The 23908-nt window shown below is 38.2% G+C and overlaps 1 protein-coding gene across 10 annotated transcripts in view; it reads right to left on the reverse strand.

Moving 5' to 3' along the window:
* The window catches only part of CNOT4 (CCR4-NOT transcription complex subunit 4), a gene marked incomplete at both ends in the record, with an annotated part of 69127 nt that extends 59815 nt beyond the window's left edge, over nucleotides 1-9312 (reverse strand). For 8 of the 10 annotated variants that reach the window (XM_080701916.1, XM_080701912.1, XM_080701915.1 and 5 more), the window contains 2 exons: nucleotides 865-1062; nucleotides 9139-9312. In XM_080701916.1, the coding sequence (XP_080558042.1) occupies nucleotides 865-1062; nucleotides 9139-9312 (372 nt within the window). The remainder of the gene's footprint in view (nucleotides 1-864; nucleotides 1063-9138) is intronic. The other 2 variants (XM_080701911.1, XM_080701913.1) reach the window with 2 other exon arrangements.
* Nucleotides 9313-23908: the final 14596 nt, after the last annotated feature.

The raw sequence follows: 23908 nt of genomic DNA on the forward strand, positions 1-23908 counted from the left end.
TGGGTTCAATATTTAGTACCACACACACAAAAAATAATAATAAAATAAAATAAAATAAGGCTAGGGTAGAGCTCAGAGGTAGCATTCCATTCCAAGTAACTAACACACACACACACACACACACACACACACACACACACACACACACACATATTAAAATTACTACTTGGGCTGGATTTAAAAAACAGGTCATTTAGACCTTTGGTGAGTTCAAGTAATTACATTTCCATTGCTGGTCTTTACACAGACACAGAAAAGAGTATTCACATCACATTTTAGCGTTAAGGACAAAAGAGAATCATCATCCATTTTCAGACTAATAGCACTACAGAGAACTCGAGAACTCTGGTTTAACTCTTTAATTTTACAATGGAAGAAACTGAAGCCAAAAAAGATGTAAGATATTTGCCTAAGATCATAACTGGTAATTGATTTCTTTGCAATTATTGAAAAATCATTTCCTGCCAAGTCTGGTTGGTGGCACATGCTTGTAATCCCAGTACATGAGAGGCTGAGAGAAAGATCACAGGTTCCAGAACAGCCTTAGCAAGTAGTGAGACTCACTTAACCTAAGGAGACCTTGTTTCAAAATAAAATTAAAAAATAAGCTGGGGATGTAGCTGGGAGGTAGAATATCCTCAAGGTTCAATCCTCGGCACCACCACCATCACCCCCAAAAAAAAAAAAAATTTGTATTTTCTCCCTTAATTTCCTATTTTCAAAGTAATCCTACAGTTGAACACAATCAAGTATTATTTTCAAATAAGCAAAGAGAAAAAATGTCAAGTTGACCAAAAAAATCACACACACACACACACACACACACACACACACACACACACACACACACACACGACGACTTACCTCTGGGTCAGCTAGGCGCTGAGAAAGACCTACAACAAAGACCAGGTTTTTTTGTACAACACGTACACTAGCCAAATGTTTGCGGTTTTCTGATATTTTCTGTTTTCTTTCATTCTGTTTCTGTTTTTTCTCATTCTTTATCCTTTGCAGTTCTTCCTGGGAGAGTGGTTTGTAAACTGCTGGGTCTTCTGGATATGGCTTTAAGCATAAAACAAACATACAAGTTAGTATTAAATAACTGGAAAACTGCATGAATAATAGTCTAATTCTGGATGATGGATGTATGGTTGTTATATTCTCCCTTTTTCTGAATAAATTGCTTAAAATATTTTGTGGGTATAAGGGGGTGCTAGGGATTGAACCCAGGGGCATTCTTCTGGTCATCTACCCCGAGCCCTATTTTTTATATTGAAACAAGGTCTCACCAAGTTGCTGAGAGCCTCAGTAAGTCTTGCTGAGTTTGGACACAAACCTGCTATTCTTCTGTCTCAGTTTCCCAAGTACCAGGATTACAAGAACCACCACACCCAGCTTAAAATACTTTTGTATTTAATAAAAATTAAATGTTAAAATAGCTCCCATAATACCTATTTTTCAAACTTAGCACAGACCACTTGTAGCACTAAAATATCATCACTAAATACCATCATTCAATCTTGGTTTTCCTCACAGTATGTAGGATACAGTCCACTGGAAGATTAAGCCTCCAAGGTGCTTTGTAAGAGGCAAAGAATATAATTTTTCCCGTCTATATATAAGTGTTACATATTAGAATCAATAAATAATGAAAATTTACTATGTGTTTTAAAATTATTAATAAAGTCACATACTTATTCTTTAATAAGTCCCTGTCCTGAGAGAGAAGATTGGCAAATGTCTAGATACTCTGGTTTAGAAGTTTGAATTTAGTCCAACACTTAACTAATCACGTAGCAGTGGGCAGGTTAATTAGATTGTTTGCCTCAGTATCCTCATATGTAAAATGAAAATAATCTTAATTATTGTTGTAAAGATAACACTCGTAAAAGCAACTATTATTGTGCTTGGCACATAATAATGCCTCAATACACACTAGCAATTTCACTGTTGTGTGTCTTTATTTTTTCTTTCTCAGAACTATGGTATTATTTCCATTCATACTGCTAATGTCAGAGACTCAAATCAGAGCTATGGAGCCAGGCGTGGGAGCGCACGCTTGTAAACCCAGCATTTGTTAGGCTGAGACTAAAGGACTGCGGTTCGCTGAGAGCCTCAGCTACTTAGGCCCTTCGCAACTCAGTTGAACAGTTTAAAAAACAAAAAGACTAAAAAGTAGTGATATGGGTGTAGCTCAGAGGGACAATGCCCCTGGATTCCATCCCCAGTACCGTAAAAAAAAAAAAAAAAAAAAATTAGAGCTATGGAATAAGAGTGCCTGGTTTCGAATCCTAACTCATCCTATCTGAGATCTGTGATCTTTCTGCTGTGGTCTTCTCATCTGTAAAATGAGAATCACAATACTTTATTAAGAGTGTTCTATAAGAGTTAAAAGAGACAGTATACTTATGAAATGATTAAAATTGTGCCCTACAAGTAAGCATTCAAATATTCACTTATTATTATTAATAATAAATATTGTTAATGATAAATGGGGCACATTAAGTGCAATAATATTTTAAGCTAGATATGAAGATATAATAAAATAGGAACTACAGCTGGGTGTGGTGGCGCACGCTTGTAATCCCCGCACTTGGGAGGCAGAGACAGGAGGATCATGCAGGTTCAAAGCCAGCCGTGCTGGCTTAAGAGACCCTGTTTCCAAATAAAAATATAAAATAGGTCTGGGAGTGTAGCCTGGAGGTAGAAGGGTTCCATCCCCAGTACCACCAAAACAAACAATGGGAACTACAGCGTGTGTTGGCACACTCCCCTAACCCCAGTACTTAGGAGACTGAGACAGAAGGACCTCACATTCTCCGGCCTCAGCAACTTAGTGAAGCGCTCAGCAACACAGTGACATCTTATGTCAAAATAAAAAGTAAAATAGGGCTGGGGTGTAGCTCAGAAGTAGAATGCCCCTGGGTTCCATCCAAAAAAAAAAAAAAAAAAAAGAATACAGGAATGAGGAACACCAGAAACAATACAAATAAGCAAACAAGTGGACACAAGGAAGAGTGAAGGGAATATCTAAAACCTGAACCTTAGGATGGCTTTAACGTCCCTTTCGCCCCTCACGCTGGAGAACATGCCCAGACCAATGAGGACGGCAATCACAGTGAGGCTTCCTTTTATGTTCCTCAACTTCTACAAGTTTTATCCCAAGGTCTCTGAAAACCTGGTTCTTTCCATTTTATGCCCACGTTCAACTTCAACTTATTGCTTTATTTTTAAAACTCATATACTCTATAGTTTAGCCTAACATCAACTAACAAGCTATCTGATTAACCTAAAAAAGGTACAGGCATAACTCTTACGGGTCTCACAGGATGTAAGCACCACGCCATCTTATCCCCCATTAAGAAACCTGAACCTCTTAGTTAACTGGCACTATTTGGTGTGCTCCAACTTAACTGTGAGTGGGAAGCATACTAAAGAGCTGACCTGAGTCAGCCACACAGTTTCTGCATGATCCTTAGGTCTTTTCCAGGGTCAAATATAAAGTGAGCCTGGCTCCCTTTAGAAGCTAAATAGGTATGTGACAGATGAACACCAAACTTATATCCAAAATTGGAAATCTAGCACCACTAATTTTTTTTAAAAACCTGTATTTTTACATTAAAATTAAATAATTTCTTGCATCTTCATTTCCTCAATTCACTATTCTGTTGGAGTCATCTGAGTTTTTCTCAGTGCTTGAAAACTTTCTCTTCTCCACTCAATTTTCTGTACCTGTATTATCTCCTTCAAATCTTAACTACATGGATGATTTTAATCTCTTGAAGATATTTGGAGCTATAAAGACACAAGTATAAAACTTGCCTAACAAGTACAAAAATATAAAAACGAATCACATATAAACTAGTTAAAATATCCTTCTATCAGCTGACGTAAGGTTTCCATTTACGCACAGAATTCCAGGATGGGTCCTTTTCAAGGGCTTACTGCTGAGCTCACTTGAGAGCTGTTGCTGGCATCTGTAATGGTGACGACCCACTCCCTTACTGATTAAGGAGGAATCACTCATGTTTTATTTTAAAGTGGGTCCATGCATTGTATTTTACCAGTTCGTGATAAGTAAACATATTAAGAATAAACGCTGAGTAACTACTGCCACAACATTCAAATATATCATCAGTTAGACTCTAAAGAATAAGGTATTTATCAGTGCAGGCCTTTATGTGACAGAAGCAGGATACTAAGCATATATAATAAGAAACTTTATTAGTCTTCGATAGATTGGGGGAAAAAACAAAATTTAGTTATTTTTTAATTTTCTTTGTGGTACTTGGAATTGAGCCAAGTGGTGCCAAGTGGTGCTTATCACTGAGTTATAACCCCAGACCTTTTCATTCGTTATTTTGAGAAAGGGTCCTGTTAAATTCCTGAGGCTGGCCTTGCACCTGCGATCTTCCTGTCTCAGCCTCCTAAGGATTGGGATTACAGGCATCTGCCACTACACCTGGTGTGTGAGAAGCACTAATGTACCTTTAACATGTGTGATGTGACACGCTAAAGTTTTCCCCTTTATTAGCATTCTAACAATAACACTGCAAAATCTTGATTTAAGAACAAAGCAATGTAAAAGCAAAAAAAAAAAAAAACTACAAAAACATAAAAAGAGTAGATGAAAAAGTAGGCTGTCATCTTCCCCATCAAGCATACTACAGCCACACGACCATGTTGTGCATATGAGCCTGGGTTAAGCCATTATCCATTCTATGCTATTCCCATTTTTCTTCCCTTTTGAAATAATACTTTACCAGCCTTCTAAGTCAACTTTGTTGGAACATATGTGCCACATAACGAAAAGATACAAACACAAGAGAACAAGAAGACAAGTTATTTTACTACAATTTACCTTCCGAAATATATTTTATTACAGCAATTCAAAGGAAGTTATAAATGCTAGCTTTTTAATCTAAACACATCTGTGAAGTTGAATCACTGTTGTTAGGAAGAATTAAATGTATTTTTCTGGAAAATAAAAAATGTAGGGTGATTTAATCTGGCCACAAATGGCAAATACATAATTGGAAACTTATTATCCTTAATTTATCTGAAAGTTTCATTAAAAGGTTGAAAAAGTATGCATCCCATAACAGTTACTCCATTACACAAACACAACCATATAACTGCTATATAATCCCAAGTCAGAAAAAATAAATAAATAAATCCAATGAAATGAAGAAGGGAGACCGGCTCTAAAGACAGGAGACAAAGAAACTTAATTTGTGTAACTGCAGAGTGAAACCCACAGAGCCAATACTGTAAATGTTAAAGATGAACATAAAGAGAGACACAGCTGGCCAAAATTCTGACTGAAACACAAATTATTCAAGGAATATAGCACTAAGTGAAAAATCTGAAGAAGAAAAATCTTGCTTAAAGATAATCGTATATTATGTATCCAACAAATGCTAAAGGCTCTCTATGGAGAAGCATTGGGTATATGTAACACTATTTTTTGAGTGTTAACTTGGTGATAAATCGCCAAATTACCACTTAACATGTTTTCTAGTCTACTGTAGTCATTTAACTTCTTCCCTATGTGTAGCTCTGATCTCACTCTGATTCCAAATGCTATTTACTTGTGTCTTCCCTTTTATTTGTATCAGAGTTGCCAAAAATTTGACTATTTTATCGATCTTGAGAGAGAACAAGTTCCAACTTTTATTAAAACTTTTCCCCCTATTTCACTAAATTTTGTGCACTCCCTACCTTCCATGTTAACAGGGATTTTCTCCCCCCATACCTTAACACTGAAAATAAACTCATTAATTTTTGTTCTGTTTTCTAGTAAATGTTAACTTTTCTTCTACATAGCACTTTGGCTGTTCTCTAGATATTCTGAGAAGTCACACTCAAATTACTGATTCAAAATAGTTTATAATTTTCTTTTGCAGGGGGCAGGGGAGATACTGGAGATTGAACCCAGAGACATTCTACCTCCAAGTTACACTCCAGCCCTTTTTTATTTTTTGTTTTGAAAGAAGGTCTCTCTAGGTTGTGGAGAGTCTTGCTGCATTGCTGAGCCTGTCCTGGAACCTGTGATCCTTCTGTTTTTGCTTCCCAGGTACTAGGATTACAGATGTGTGCCACCATACCCAGCTATTTTTGTGTTTTTGTGGTCTCACTAGGTTGCTGAGTTTTGCTAAATAGCTGAGGCTGGTCTTGAACCTGTGATCCTCCTGTCTCAGCCTCCCAAGTACTCCTCCCTAAATTAAGAGTTACTTAGAACCATAATTTTTACTGTACAGGTGGATAACAAAGCCCATATTCTAAAAAAAATATGATTTTGATTCTTTATCCTTTATATATGATCTACTTTTCCATTCTGAAAATTCAGAGAACTTCTTTCTCCTTTGCATTCTGAAATTGCAATATAAAAGTTTATGCTGGGTATTTAACTGGCCCTTTGAATCAGGAAGCTTATCTTTTGGGTCTGGGAAATAGTTTTCAATATGCTACATTTTCAGGTGTGTGTGTGTGTGTGTGTGTGTGTGTGTGTGTGTGTGTGTGTGTGTGTTTGAACTAGGAATTTAAGTACAGGGCATTCTGTCTTTGAACTATATCCCAGGTGTTTTGTTTTGTTTTTTGTGTGTGTGTGTGTGGGTCTGGAGATAGAACCCAGGGGCATTTCACTGCCCTATTTTTCTTTCTTTCTTTTTTTTTTTTACTCTTTATTTTGAAACCGGGTCTCACTGAGTTGCAGAGGGCCTCAATAAGTAGCTGAGGCTGTCTGCGAACCACAATCTCTGGTCTCAGCCTCCAAATGATGGGATTACAAGTGTACACCACCACGCCCGGCTTTTTTTTTTTTTTCTTTTTTAGTTTTTGTTTTGAAACAGGGTCTTAATAGGTTGCTGAAAATCTCATTAAATTGCTGAGGCTGGCTTCAAACCTGGATTTGATCTCCAAGACCACAAGAAACATTAAAAAAAGAAGCAAGCGAGGGAGGGGAGGGAGGGAAAAGAAGGAAAAAGGGAGGAGAGGGATAAAAGAAATAAGGAAAAGAAACTAGGGGAGAAGGCCACTCACCTATTTAGAAGCTAGGATCAAACAGAAACATGAAACTCTCTTGGTTTTAAAAATATTCCTGACCCTGCTTTCCAAAACTCTTAAGCCTTTTTGCAGAAGGGCAGGCTTCCTCTTGTGGGCCCTAACCAGACCCTGCCTCAAGTTTGCTCAAGTCCTCTCAGGGCCCAGGCTCACAGCGGCTTGGTCCCTCGGCCTGCAAGCTGGGAGCCACGTAAATGAAGCTTCATGGGCCTCTCCATTTGTGGCTCCCTCCCTCCATGCTAACACTGCCACTGGGGGCCTCCCCGACCGAAGACTTGCTGATTCCTGACTGACACGCTCAGCCCATGGCCCAGTGAAGGCTTTCCTTTCCTCTCTATTAAGAGATACGCTTCATGAAGTCAATCAAATTCATATTCCTTAAGTCTTGCATGATCCTGAAAGCCACCACTTTCAATAAAGTAATTCAATATGGGCAGGCATGGCGCACATACTCGTAATTCCAGCTCTTGGGAGGCTGAGACAGGCAGGTTGCAGAGTTGAGGCCAACCTGAGCAAGACCCTTTCAAAATAACAAATAAAAAGGGCTGGGGAGTGGCTTGGAGGTAGTGAGGGACTGAACCCCTGGGCTCAGTCCCCAGTGCCAAAAATATTCAATATGACTATCTTCTTTGAATGAATAAGAATTAAGTTTTAGAACAGGCATAAATGCTTAAAACATAAAATTTTATGTAGATTTTGACCAAATCAAATGTTTTTATGTACCTTTCCATTCACATTTCTTAAAGTATATTAACTATAAAATATGTGTCCATGAGAGATATATGCATAATACATGTTAACTATATATAAATATACAAACTATATCAACATGTAAATAGATGTAACTTGCTGGAAGTGGCGGCACATGCCTGAAATCCATGGTATTACATGGGAGGCTGAGACAAGAGGATGACAGGCTCAAGTCGGCTCAGCAACTTAGCAAGGCCCTTAGCAACTAGTGAGACCCTGTTTCAAAGTAAAAAAAATAAAAAGGGCTGGGGTGTACCTTGAAAATAAAATGCATTCCTTTAGTTCCATCCCCAGTACCAAAAAAAAATCAAATTTTTATTTAGGTAATATACATATTATGTGCCCATTAAATTTTTAAAAATAAATAAAACAGAACACTGTCTTCTGAAATTTCTTATAGGGTAAAGAGACAGACACAGAATGTTGTCTGAAGTTTAGATATGCACAGCCCATTTCAGCTTTCTCAAAATGTGATGGTAATGAACATAAGAACTCTTTGATAATCAGAAAGTAACTTTTAAATTATACAGACATTAAGTAAGAGCCACATCCCACAATAACATGAAGATCCTCAAATCAATCTCCAAGGTCACAAATAAAGCCCTTTAAATAGAAATACCTCAGTCTTTACCTACCCTGCTAGTTCACTTACTACTGTAACCATGTAACAACAAAACCCAGAGAATGTTAAAAACTACATTATTGTTAAAGTTATAAGGAGCTTTCCATAATGCCATATTTCAAAGCAAAGACTTCAAACTTAAAATCATGTCAAAATGTCAAATGTACTTACTACTCAAAAGTTGACAACCTGGACAAGTGTAAAATGAAGATAGTAGTATTGCCTAGACTATTGCAAGGACTCAATGTATGAGCAGCAACCATCTTCTGAGCCAGGATTTCTCCTTCATGTGGACCTCTTATCTTTTCTATTTTGTACTGGACAATTAAAGTGAACCCCACACACACGGGATACATGGTGAGTGTTTCCAATTTATCATCACCATCATCATCATATCCAACTCCATACTTCTCTATTCCTAATCCCGAACAGCATGTCCCACCGACTGTCCAGCTCCTCCACAGAGGCGTCACGCAGCTTCACAAAGGTCATAGAACTGTCACAACAGAGCCAACACTTGACTCCGACTCCAGTGCAGTGTTCTTTCCACATCACAAAATGCTATCTATAATCTCACGTAAGGTTTATAGATTCTTTGAAAATCACTCAAACTCATGGGGGGAAAAGATACAGTTAAACTGTACAGTAAAAGAAACCTGTACAGTTAAAAACAAACTACTATAAAGTTATATTGAAGTATTTACCTTTCTACATGCAGGACAAAGCCCGTTTTCATCAGTGCGAATTCGATGCCAACAAAATCGGCAAATCTGATAGCCACAGGTGCAAGGGAAAAAGTTGATGTCATCTATCTCCAAGGGCTCCATGCAAAGAGGGCATTCCACAGGGTCTTCCTTTGCATCGGGACTGCGAGACATCTTCACGTTTATTAAAGCAGCAAAAGTTTATAATAATTTAGGGAAGAAGAAAGTTCAGCACTGAGAGCTAAATGGTAGAACTTGAAGACCTGCATGAGAATAAATAAAATATTATTTACTATTAGAAAGAAAGGCATATTCAACAATCAAGAGTCATATTATCAAAAATTTTAAATTCTTGCTTATCGACACAAAAGGCCTAGAATTAACTTTTTTGATTCAACAGAAATATAAAAAAACTTTTATTCTAGATGAAACATTTAGTACTAACGTACTGCACTAATTATAACACACCATAGGACAGTAAGAAAGAAGTATCTTCAGGTTTAAAACACACACTAAAATGACACATCTATGATCCAAAAACTAATAATTCTGCCACATATCTAAAGAAATATTATGCTAAAATGTGTAATATTTACAAAAATGACCAGTGAAAAAGAAAAACTTCAATCATCTTGGTTATATGATGATATCAAATTCTTGCCATAGAAAAGATAGGCTACAGCTAAATAAACAAATACACTATAGAATCTACTTATGATTAAATGATAATATGCCAATGAAAATTTCTGAGAAAATAAGCAATACATTTTACAGCAAATGTTATTACTATGGTAATACTACAAAAAACCTATAAGAAATAGGGAAAGAGAACAGATAGACCTTCATATTCTAAAAACATTTTTAGAAATTTAATATGGCACCTTCTGCGCCCCCCCCCCTTAGTACAAAGGATCAAATCCAAGGCCTCACATATCCTAGGAAAGTGCTCTGCCACTGAGCTATTTCCCCAAGGCCTGATATAGCTTTTGAGATTATAGAGAGTTGAAAATTTTTAGGTAGCAATTTAGGCTAAAGTCACTCCTAGATTAAAAACTTATTTCGGGCTGAAACTGACAGGCTACAGATTGATCTGAAATTTGATGCAATCCCCATCAAAACAACAGTAACATTTTTTACACATACTCTGACTAATTCTAAAATTTACACTGAATAGTAAATGCATAAGAACAACTATGAAGCTTATGTGAAGATGGACCCTCTCTCAGATACTGAACTGCCCTAACACAAACTTGCAGATATTTAAGTAATTCTATACTGGTACAAAAAGTAGACAAAACAGCAAAGAAGCTAAATAAAGAATCTAGAAACAGACCCATGAATTTGAGCTTTCAATTTTTTTAACTTTTTTTTTTTTTTTTTTTTTGTGTGTGGTACTGGGGATGGACCCCAAGGGCATTTTACCTCCCAGCTACATCCCCAGCCCTATTTCTTATTCTTTATTTTGAAACAGAGTCTCACTGAGTTGCAAAGGGCCTCACAAAGTAATAGCTGAGGCTGTCCCTGAACCGTGATCCTGCTGTCTCAGCCTCCCAAATGCTGAGATTACAAGTGTGCACCACCACACCCAGATGAGATTTTAATATTTGGTAAAGGTTACATAACAAATCAATACAGAAAAGACGGACCATTGAATAAACAGTAATAAACAGTGAACTATCCATGTGAAAAAAGTATTTAACTCACATTGAAATCAAGATAAATTCCAATGATCTCTAAAGAGCTACACATTGAAATAAACTATTAAAGTTCTGGAAGAAAAAATAGTGTTTTTTTTTTTTAAATCTTGAGATACACTAGGCTTTCCTAAGATGCAAGAATACAATTGGCTTAATATTAACAACATGGAAAGAAGAAAACAAAGTTAAATACAAGCAACAGAATAAAGGATATCCTCACAATATACAACGAAGAATTAGTGTATCCCGAATATCTGAAGAACTCTTACAAAGCAGTAAGAATAAGCAAATAAAGGAAAAATATAAGAACAACATGAACAGAATATAAAGGGTAGCTGATTATAATAAATGAAAAGATGATCTCTTTAAGTCAACAATAAGAACATTTTTCTTATCAGCCTGTCAAAGAAATGTATACACGTGAACACGCTCACACACACTCACACATTCCCCAAAGTAGAGATTACCACTGAGCTAGCCCTCTTTGCTAGGAAATGAGAGAAAATGAGAGCTCACTACCTTGCCTTGAGTCACACAGATGTAAAATGGTACAGCCCTGATTCCTTCCAAAAATCTTAACCTCAGAATCCGTGCTTCAATCCACTCCCTTACCTAGAAGCTCTTCTATATAAATACACATCTGCACCACACATTGTTATTATGTTCTGCACATTTCTGGCACCATGAAGAGATGCCGCACGAGCAAGTTACCAAATGTAATCACAGGAACGGTTAAATGAAGGACAGCCGGATGTTACAGAACACTAAACTCAAAAAAGGGACGACTGCTTTCTCTCATTCACTAAGTACCTATATGATCTTGGATAAGGCACTCAAAAGCTCTAGGTCTTGATTTTTTTCATCTCAAAAATGCCAATAAATGCAAACTTTGAGGGAATTCCAAATATAAAGAAATTTCCCAAATATAGTCCCTCTGAACTAAGCTTTTAAAATAATCTTTGAAATACTGAAGTACAGCTCAGTGGTAGAGCATCTGCCTAGCATGTGCAAGGCCCTAGGTGTGATTCTTAGCACTCCCCCCACCAATAAATAAATAAATATTAAAGTAATCTTTGAGCTGCCAACATGGCCAAGTGGTTAAAATAATCTTTTTGGGGGATGGGGTACTAGGAATTGAACCCAGAGGCATTCTGTATCTAAGCTATACCTCAACCCTTTTTATTTTGAAACAAAGTCTCACTAAATTGCTGAGGCTGGCTTTGAACTTGTCATCTTCCTGTCTTTACCTTCCAAGTCCTGGGATTACAGGCTTGTACAACCATGTCCAGTTTCAAACTAAGAATAATTTTTCCAGCCAGGCGTGGTGGCGCACACTTGTAATCCCCGTGCTTGGGAGGCTGAGACAGGAGGATCGCACAGGTTCGAAGCCAGCCCCAAGCTACTTAATGAGGCCAGCAACTTGATGAGACCCTGTTTCCAAATAAAATATTTAAAAAAAAATAGGTCTGGGAGTATAGCCCAGAGGTAGAAAGTCTCTGGGTTCTACCCCCAGTATCACCAAAAATAATAATAACAATAATAATTTTTCTAAATAAGCCCTCTCCCTTCACAATACCTAAGACTCAGGTTTTTGTTTAGGGAAGACCAAACTTATCCATAAGCCAGTCTACTAGTATTAGAATAAATATAAAACAGAATGAGGAGAAAAAGTATAAAGTATTATTTATGTAAGTAAAGCCAGTGAGTTCCTGGACAGGTTTGTGTATGTGAGGGGGTACTTAGGATAGATATAATCAGTTTTTTTTATTTAGTAATTCATTTTGAAGGAAATAATATTTATTTTCATATATACCATATAATCTTCAAAGTAACTTGGTTAAGAACATGAAAGATTTATAAGAACATATACACCTATAAAGCACGGTATCCATAGTTTTGAGTTTAGAACTCTATTTAAAAAATATATTCCAAGCCAATGGCAGCACACACTTGTAATCCCAGTAATTGGGAGGCTGAGACAGGAGAATCACAGGTTCATGACCAGCCTCCGCTATTTAGTGAGGCCCTCTGCAATTTAGTGAGCCCATTTCAAAAATAAAGAATAAAAAAATCAGGCTGGGGATGTATTTCGGAGGTAAAATGCCCCTGAGTTGAATCCCCAGCACCACAAATTATACATACATACATACTCCAGCCAAGATGTCCAACACATGAATAGATTACAAAACTCTGGGAAATGTACACAACGGAATTTTACTCAGCCATAAAGAGCAGAATTATGTCATTTACAGGGAACTGGATGGAACTAAAAAACATTATGCTAAGTGAGATTAGTCAGTCACAAAAAGTATAACATTGGATGCTCTCCCTAATATGTGGAAGCCAGGGAGGAAAAGGGTCACGGAAGAACTCTAGACAAAGGAGGAGAAACCACAGAGGAGCAAGCAAGGCGACCTGGCTGAGGGGAGTGCAGGGGCCAGGGAAGCTCCCCAAGGTGCATGGGGGTACATTCACTAAGCCAACAAGAGAAGGCGGGGGGGGGGGGGGGATGGGGGCCTGGGGAAGGGCTAAATGATGGTGTGCGCATGTGTGCCTCTACCATCTGGTACTCCATTAAGATTTATGACCGCAAAACACCAATAAAAATTAAAATATATATGCACATATATAAACATGTATATGACTGTGTGGTGTGTGTGAGTGTGTGTGTATGTTACAACATAAAATAGTACAACTACTGTGGAAACTAATTTGTCAGCTATGCAAATACAAAGAATTGGCGTATGATCCAGTAATTTCACTTCCAGCGATATATTCAAAGAATTGAAAGCAGGAACTTGAATAGATACTTAAATACTAATTATTATTATTATAGCATAATTCACAAAAGCCAAAAAGTAGAAATAATCTAGGAGTATATTAAGAAATGGATAAACAGAATGTGGTATATCCATTCAGTGAAATATTATTCAGGGATAAAAGGAATCAGATTCTGATCCATGCTACAGCATGCATAAACTCTGAAAACTCAGTGCTAAGTGAAATAAACCTGTCACAAAAAAACAAGTATACTATGATTTCACTTTTATGAGGTATCTAAAATAGGCAAATTTATAAAGACAGAAAGCAGAACGGATGTTACTTAAGTGAGGGGCAGGAGAAAACGGACAGTTATTGTTTAATGGGCACAGAGTTTCTGTTTGGAATAATGAAAAGCTTCAGGAAACATAGGTAGCAAGCAACACTGTGAGTATACTTAATGCCTCTGAGCTGCATACAAAATGGTTACAATGATGTTACATACATTCTATCAGAGTATTTACAAAAGTAAATACACCAAACACTTTTACATAACACACAGGACTCTGCAAACATTCTTAATTATTAGGTTGTACTAGTCAAGCCCATTGATCCTTTCTGAGCCAATCTAAAAACTGAATTTTTATTAAGTGTATAACTACACTGAAGAGTTGCTTAGAAATTATATTCTTTACTATACATAAACTGTAATTACACATAATTAAATGCTATTTATAATTACAAATATATACGTACTTTGTTATCTAGAATAGAATCTTAACAATTCCCATAAAATGTACACACTGGTTCAATATATACCCAAACTATAAGCTATATATTTTTCTTTTCTTTTCTTTTTTTTTTTTTTTTTTTTTTGCGGGTCTGGAGATGGAACCCAGAGGCATTCGACCTCTAAGCTACGCCCCCCTGCCCGACTTTTTATTCTTTATTTTGAAACCGGGTCTCACCAAGTTGCAGAGGGCCTCACTAAGGAGCTGAGACTGTCGCGAACCGCATTCCTCCGGTCTCAGCCTCCCGAAAGCTGGGATTACAAGCGTGCGCCACCACGCCTGGCTTATAAATTTTTCTAAAATTATAATGTAAGTTTAATGCCACATACCTTATATTTTACTTTCATGTTCTGTAACTGAAACTGTTTACTTAATAATTAGCCAGTCTTGCTGGCACAGTGTCAAGAAGCTCCTAGTGCGTCACATTTACTGACACAGCCAGGCTGCTAGTAGCAGTACGCACTCATATACTCATATGCAACCAACAAGCAAGAGGGTGAACTGTGAGATGCCACTTGTAAACGAAAACCCTCTTCAAAACAAAGAAGAGCGTTCTTAGCTGTCTATTGTTTCTGTATTAAACGCAGTATTTCACAAAGTGCGTTATTTATATAAACTATAAAAAGACAAAGATACTGAACAGTAGCTATAAACAGTTCACTAAGTGAAAGAGCAAGTGTTTAAATGTGAGCACCAAGACTTACTCCCTTTTTAATTTTGATACTAAAGTCCCAATATCTATGTACCATGAATACACAAACACTATGGAACTAGGACTATCTGTAATACCATAGGGAACCCAGGAATCCGATTTAGGTTTTAAAGAAACACCTACCTCAGAACTAAAAGTCCCCCTCACTAACGGTTCCACTGCGGTTCCACAGAAAAGCAGCTATGTGGAGCTGCTTCCTACCTCCCTGCTTTGCTAGCTATTGAGTAAATACTTGTATTTTACTTTTCTAAGATGTAAATCAAAAGAAGCATCAAGTCTTTCATATAACATGTCCCCAGAGATAAAAAAAAAATGAAGTGTTTTTATCTTATCCATCACTTTGTTTTTTTGCCAGTTGCGCTTAAGTTTTAACTAATTTAATATTGTTGTTTTTCACTATAAAAGTAAACGTTCAGCCAGGCATTTTGGTGCACACCTGTACTAGTAGTACTTGGGAGGCTGAGACAGGAGGACCAAGGTTCAAGGCCACCCTCAGCAACTTAGCGAGGTACTTAACAACCTAAGGAGACACTATTTCAAAAATAAAAAATAAAGTCGGGCGTCATGGTGCACGCTTGTAATCCCAGCATTTGGGAGGCTGAGACTGGAGGACTGCAGATCAAGGACAGCCTCAGCTACTTTATAAGGCCCTTTGCAACTCAGTGAGACCTGTTTCAAAATAAAGAATAAAAAATAGGGCTGGGGGTGTGGCACAGAGGTCTAATGCCCCTGGGTTCCATCCCCAGTACCATAATAAATAAATAAATATAAAAATAAAAAATAAGGTTGGGGTTATAGCTCAAAGGTAAAATCCCCCTGGGTTTATCCCCAGAAAAAGAAACACACACACACACACAGTACTAGAAGATATGATGACAGTGTTGCATAAAAAAAAAAAATCAATAAAGAGACAGATCTATTGAAAATAACCAGACTAGGCCTGGTAATATACAATTGTAGTTCCAGTTACTAAGGAGGATAAGGTACCAAAATCCCTGAGTCTAGAAATTCTAGACCAGAAGGACAACCTATCAAGTGGCACATGGTGGCGCATGCTTGTAATCTCAGTACTTGGGAGGCTGAGACAGGAGGACCACAAGTTCGAAGCCAGCCTCAGCAACTTAGTGAGGTTCTCAGCAACTTAGTGAGATATTTTTCCAAATAAAACAGAGATGGGAGGTAGGTACCCCTGGGTTCAACTCCAAATACTGCAAAAAAAAAAAATCTTTAATTTAAAAAAAATCTGCAGTTGAAAAATACAATGAATGAAAAAATTTACTAGAGAAGTTCAAAAGTACATTTGAAAGAACTAGCAAACCTGAAGACAGACTGATAGGGATTATGCAAACAGTTTATCAGCAAGAAGCCTCCATTAATGAAATCTCTACAAGTGTTCTTAAGGTTCAAAGAAAAAGATCCATGAGAGTCAGAAAGCAAAGAAGGGATGGTGAAGAAAGAATCTGGTAAAATTACATGTAAACTGAATCACATATATAAAAGTAAAAACTATCCAATTTGTCAGATTGAAGAAGGGTAACATAAAATGTGAGAAAATGTCAGTTTGGAGTAAAAAGAAAAGATAAGTTAGCACCAATTTTAGAAATGGCAAAACATTAAGGATAACCCCATCACCCTCTATGATCTACTAATTCCACTGACATCTGCCTTAGAAATCGGCAAGTCTGCATGAGGAACTGTGTGCAAACACTTGGAGCACTGTTCACAACAGCGCAAACTGGGGTTCCAACTGCCCAAGGAGGAGAAACGGCCTCTTCATAGTGCATCAAAAAATGAAAGCAATTAAAAGACTGAGATGAATCGGCACATGCCAACATTTGGGATGAAAAGGCTAATTTCAAATACTGGATATCAGCTTTCATTGGAACTTTTTCTCTTTATAATTATACAAGCAAAAACAAAGAAAAATAATATACAAACTACTCAAAGTGGTTTCCTCTAAGAAAATAAGAAAGAGAAGTGGAGGAATTGGAAACTTGAACATTATACTATTATGCTATTTGTGTTTCTTCAATAACAGCACATTAACTTTGATTTTTAACTTTTTTTTTTTTTTTTGCGGTACTGGTGATGGGACCCAGGGGCATTCTACCTCTGAGTTACACCCGCAGCCCTTATTTTATTCTTTATTTTGAAACAGGATCTCACTATGTTGTGGAGGACCCACAAGTAGCTGAGGCTGGCCTTGAACTTGTGACCCTATTTTGACCTCCCAAGTACTGCAATTACAAATGTACACCATACAACCGGCTTAAAAAAAAAAAAAAAAGGCTTTTGTCATTGAGTAGTTTGGTCTAGAGGTAGTTTATTTTCTAAAATGAACATTTACTTTTTTCCTTCTTTTTTTCTTTTCTTTTCTTTTTTTTTTTTTTTGTTGTTGTTGTTGTTATTGCAGGTCTGGGGATGGAGCCCAGGGGCATCTGACCTCCGGGCTGCACCCCCTGCCCTATTTTTATTCTTTATTTTGAAAGCAGGTCTCACTGAGTTGCAGAGGGCCTCACTGAGTAGCCGAGGCTCCGCGAAGCGCAAAGCGAGATCCCCTGGTCTCAGCCTCACAGCCTCAGGGATGCTAATGCTGGGATTACAAGCGTGCCCCACCACGCAGCGCTTCTTTTTTTCTTCTTCTTCTTCTTTTTTTTTTTTTTTGGTGGTACTGGGGTTCCTGGAAGCCCTTCTACCTCCGGGCTACACTCCCAGACCTATTTTTACATTTTTATTTGGAAACAGGGTCTCCTAAGCCAGCGCCCGCGGCTGGCTTCGAACCTGCGCGATCCTCCTGTCTCTGCCTCCCAAGCGCGGGGATTACAGGCGTGCGCCACCACGCCTGGCTCTTTTTCTTCTTTTTTTAAGTACTGGAGATTAAACCTAGGAATATTCTACTCCAAGCTACACCCTCAGACCGTTTATATTTATGTTGAAACAGTGTCTCATTAAGTTGCTGAGGCTGGCTTCAAACCTTTGATCTTCCTGTCTCAGCCTCCCAAGTATGCCACAAAGCCTGGCTGAACATTTACTTTTATAATGAAAAAAATTAAATCAGTCAAACCTTAAGTACAACTGGCAAACAAAGTGATCAATAATATAAAAAACTTAAAGCCAGGTGTGGTGTCACACGCTTGTAATCCCAGCATTTGGGAGGCTGAGGCAGGAGGATCACGGTTTGCAGACAGCCTCAGCTACTTAGTGAAGCCCTCCACTACTTATTGAGACCCTGATTCAAAATAAAGAATAAAAATTAAGGCAGGGGGTGTAGCTCAGAAATCAAATGCCCTTAGGTTCCATCCCCAGATCCATAAAACAAACAACAACAAAAAAAACCCTTCGGTATATAATTAGAGAATCAGCATCAAAATGTTTCATATTAATGCCTCTGTGTTTAACAAATTAAAGGCTAGGTCTGATGAATGTGTTATTAATAAGATAATATTAAATCTGCACAAAAATCAAGAGAGAGACTAATGTGCTGTCACACTTGCGGAAGGTGTCAAGAAAAAGAGTTTCCTATATCAATATATTTTCAACTGGGGGGGGGGGTTCTATTTGATTTTAAAAAAAAAATAAAGGAAAAAGGGGGCCTAATAGGAGGGTGTGCCTACTTTTAAATTTCTAAAGCCTGACCTAGACACATATTTAAAACAAATGTATCCAAGTATCCCTTCTAGTTGGTCTGGACTTAAAAATCTGTTCTTTTAGAGATCTTTCTATGTATCAGTTTATATTTGTAATGCATGAAACAAAAAAGTTAACTCAAGGATAAAGACTAAACTGACTTACTAGTAAGAGTATTTTTTAATTATTTCTTTTTCTTCTTCTTGGTGCACACTTGTAATCTCAGTACTTGGAGGCTGAGACAGAAGGATCACAAATTCACAGCCAGCCTCAGCTACTTGGTGAGACCGTTTCAAAATAAAGTATAAAAATAGGGCTGGGGTGTAGCTCAGAGGTAGAATGCCCTTGGGCTCAATCCCCAGTACCCCCCCCAAAAGAATCCTGTTCAGTGTACAAGTAGTTCATTCCTACTCCCAACAGAAAATGCTAACAAAACTAATATTCATGTGAAAAGTCTCAAAAGATAATGAGTATGTCAGAATGTTTTAGAGAATAAAACATTCGATACACAACACTAGCTCAATTGCAAACAAAGAACCTATCAGTCTATTATCTCTGCTTCACAAAAACTAAAAAATTATGTGGGGCAAAAAAAAAAAAAAGCTTTAAATCTATAAATCAATGCAAACACATTCAACCAACTCAAAAGCTGAGCTTCATGCCGGGCGTAATGGCGCACGCTTGTAATCCCCGCGCTTGGGAGGCTGAGACAGGAGGATCACACAGGTTCAAAGCCAGCCTCAGCTACTGAGTAAGGCTCTCAGCAACTTAGTGAGACCCTGTTTCCAAATAAAATATTTTATATTTTAGGTCTGGAAGTGTAGCCCGGAGGTTTTAGAAAGCCTCTGGGTTCTGCCCCCAGTACCACCACCAAAAAAAAAAAAAAAACTGTGCTTCTTACTGTAAAGAACAACAGTGAACGATGGGTGCTGTTTTATTCTTTAAATTCCCTTATAGATACATAATATACACATACTTCAAAACCACAATCTGAAAATAAACGTCCATGATCAACTATGTTCAAAGCAATTTAGAAAGGAACATCATATTCTTTAATAGCCAAATGGCCTACATAAGTAAATCTATAATTTAAATGGCTTCAAAAATTTTTTTGGGGGGGCAGGTCTGGGATTAACCCAGGGGCATTCCACCTCTGAGCTACACCCCTAGCCCTATTTTTTATTCTTTATTTTGAAACAGGGTCTCCCAAATACTGAGATTACAAGTGGGCACCACCACGCCCAGCTGGCTTCAGGAAATTTTTAAAAGACTATATATATGCATGTAAATCTTGAGATTGAGAATATTTGATTAATCAATTTTGAGATGAAAAATAATATTAATTCATCCACACCACTGCCAGTTTAGAAAGTAAAAGCCCCATTTTAAAATGTAGCACTAGCCGGGCATTGTGGTTAACGCTTGTAATCCCTGCGCTTGGGAGACTGAGACAGGAGGATCACACAGGTTCGAAGCCACCCTCAGCTACTTAATGACGATCTCAGCAAAGTAGTGAGACCCTGTTTCCAAATAAAATAGAAAATAGCCCTGGAGGTAGAAAGCCTCTGGGTTCCACCCCCAGTACCACCAAAAAATTAATTAATTAATTAAATAAAAATGTAGCACTTTCATCAGCTCGTGTGGTGGTGCACAGTCATCATCCCAGCATTCGGGAGGCTGAGACAGGAGAATCACGGTTGGCAGACAGCCTCAGCTACTTAATGAGGCTCTCTGCAATTCAGTGAGACCCTGCTTCAAAATAAAGAGCAAAACATAGGGCTGGGGGTGTAGCTTGGAGGTAGAATGCCCCTGAGTACCATCCCCAGTACCACACACACAAAAAAGTAGCACTTTAGCTTAGGCTTGAGTGCAGGCCTGTCAGTCCAGAGGCTGAGAGATCAAGGACAGCCTCAGCAAAGTAGTGATACTCTCAGCAACCTAGCAAGACCCTCATTTCAAAAACAAAACATAAAAAGGGATGGTGGTATAGCTTGGAAGTAGAATGCCTGAGTTCATTTCCTAGACAGACACACACACACACACACACACACACACACACACACACACACACCCCAAAATAATACATTCAAAGAGAGGCTTTTTTGTGAAAGGCTAGACCGTAAATACCCTATACTGTGTGGGCCTCATGGACTGTGGCAATTACTCAACTCTTTTATAAATGCACAGGTAGTCACATACAATATATAAATTGTGGTTGTGTCCAATAAAACTTTATGTTCCTGAAATTTGAATTTTGTCATGTCACAAAATACTATTATTCTTTTGATTATTTTTTCCACGTCCCAGGACTCAAAAAACAAGGAGTATGAAGAATTTGGTCACATACAGTCACCAGTAGAGACTTTTTCAATAAGACCCCTAAAGCATAGAATCAATAAATGGGATTGCATCAAATTAAAAAGCTTCTGTGAGCCGACGTGCTAGCACACACTTGTAATCCCAGTAATTGGGAGGGTGAGACAGAAGATTGCAGTTTCGTGCAAGCCTCAGCAACTTGTGAGGCTCTCCACAACTTAGTGTGACCCTGTTTCAAAATAAAGAGTAAAAATTAGGGCTGGGGGTGTAGCTTGGAGGTAGAATGCCCCTGGGTTCCATCCCCAGTTCCACACCCCCCCCAAAAAAAAAGCTTCTGTGCAGCAAAGGAGACAGTCAAGAACCTAAAAGAGAGCCTACAGAATAGGATAAGATCTTTGCCAACTAATCCTCTAATAGAGAACTAATATCTAGAACATATAAAAAAGCTAAAAGAAAAACCTTAATACTAAAAATAAAACCCAATTAAAAGATAAGCAATAGAAATGGATACCTCTCAAAAGAAGAAGTGAAACTGGCTAATAAATATAAAAAGTGTCTGACATCACTAGAAATCAGGAAAATGCAAATTAAAATTACACTGAGATTCCACTTAACTCCAGTTAGAATGGCAATCATTCAATCATCAAGAATACAGCAGCTTTTCCTAGCAAATAAAAATAAATTAAAAATACAAACAATAAATTCTGGCAAGGATGTGGAGAAAAGGATTTCTTTTACACTATTAATGGAAGTATAAATTAGTACAATCACTATGGGAAACAATTCAGAAGTTCCTCAAAATAACTAGGGATGGGTGGACATGGTGGTGCATGCTTGTACTCCCAGTACCTGCGAGGCTAATACAGGAAGATTGTAGGTTCGCAGCCAGCCTCAGCTACTTAACAAAGCCCTCTGCAACTTAGTGAGACCCTGTTTCAGAAGTAGAGACTAAAAAATAGGTCTGGGAGTGAAGCCCAGAGGTAGAAGGCCCCTAGGTTCAAATCCCCCATACCACAAAAAACAAAAACAAAAACTCCCACCTAGGAATGGAACCACCACACAACCCAACAAGAGCACTCCTTGGTATCTTTCCCAAAGAACCAAAGTCAAAATAGTATAGTGATACATGCATACGTATGGTTATAGCAGCACAATTCTTTACACAGCCAAATGACAAAACCAACCTAGGTGTCTACCAACAGATGAATAAAGAAAATACGGTATATAAATGCAATGGAATTTAGTCAGTCGTTAAGAAAAACAAGATTATGCCATTCACAGAAAAATGACTGGAACTGGAGAGTATGTGCTGAGTGAGATTAGTCTCAGAAAGTCAGAGGTACTACTTTTTCTCTTACTTGTGGAAGCTAAAGAGAAAATAGGCAACCTAAGAGAATTTAAATGACGCCGAGACTGATGAGTAGAGTAGTTGAAGAGGGTGGAGGGCTGGGAAAGGACACCGCAGCAGTAGTGGACGTATTATTACCAATTATTACCAATCTGACCCCTGAGGGGAGGGAGGAAGGGAAGGGTGTGCGATGTGGCGGTGAGCACACAAAGAGCTGTGCGCATGTATGTTAACACACGAAAACTCACAATGGCAATAACTGCAATGCACCAAGAAATTATGAGGAAAAAACAAAAAGAATATGGTCAGTGAAACAGTTCACCCAGTGTACTGTAAACCAACTAAGAAACTTCAGGAATTTGAACAGTCTTGGGTCTCATTCACAGCCATTTCTCACTGAAGAAATCTATTTAGCATTATATTAGGCAAATGAGTTTTCTCCCCTCTAAGCATTTACTTTTACATGAAATGGTATCTGATATGTATTTGGTCCTTGTCCCCAGGGCCTGTTACAGAGCAGCTCAAAGTTGAAATTTTCTAACAGGGATGTCTTGTTATTGAGAATTGGGATACAAAAGGAACTTTCCGCGAAGGAGGAGAAACCCCAGTGAAGCTAGAGAGGTCCTCTGGGGAGGGGCAGAATTAATGAAGGAAACACAATCTCAGTATCATGTACGAGGGAGGGAGTAGTGGGGAGGAAGTCAACAAAACTAAGTGCTGTGGGTACGTATGTCACTGTATCGCTATGAGCTCCATTATGGTGTGGGGCTATAAGATTATAATGCACCAATAAAACTACTTTAAAAAAAAAAAGCCCCTTAGGATTACACCTGGGCTCATGCTAATGAGATGACTAAGCCTAGAGTCCTTAGATACCCTTAGGATGGAGCTGGTCACAAGAAAAGCCAAGTGATATGCCGGGCATGGTGATACACACTTGTAATCCCAGGATGAGACAGGAAGATCACAGGCTCAAGGTCAGCCTTTCAAAATTAAGAATAAAAAATAGGGTGGGGAGTGTAGCTTGGAGGTAGAATGCCCCTTAGGTTCAATTCCCAGTACTGCAAAAAGGAAGGAAGGAAGGAAGGAGGGAGGGAGGGAGGGAGAGAGGGAGGGAGGAAGGAAGGAGAGAGAGAAAGGAGAAAAAAGAAAAGAAAAAACCCAAGCTGGGCGTGGTGGGGCATGCTTGTAATCCCAGCGCTTGGAAGGCTGAGACAGGAGGATCGCGCAGGTTCGAAGCCAGTCTCAGCTACGTACTTAGTAAGGCTCTCGGGAACTTAAGGAGACCCTGTTTCCAAATAAAATAAAATTTGGTGGCACATACTTGTAAAACAGGTCTGGGAGTATAGCCCAGAGGTAGAAAGTCCCTGGGTTCCACCCCCAGTACCACCAAAAAAAAAAAAAAAAGAAAGAAAGAAAAAGAAAAGAAAAGAAAGAAAGAAAAACCAAGTGACTGGAGGATGGGAACTTTCAGCCCCACCTGTGGAGCTCTGGGAAAGGGAAGTAGAGAGTAAACTCT

Source organism: Muscardinus avellanarius (genome assembly GCF_963383645.1).
Source record: "Muscardinus avellanarius genome assembly, chromosome: 9".
In the NCBI taxonomy this organism is placed as follows: Eukaryota; Metazoa; Chordata; class Mammalia; order Rodentia; family Gliridae; genus Muscardinus; species Muscardinus avellanarius.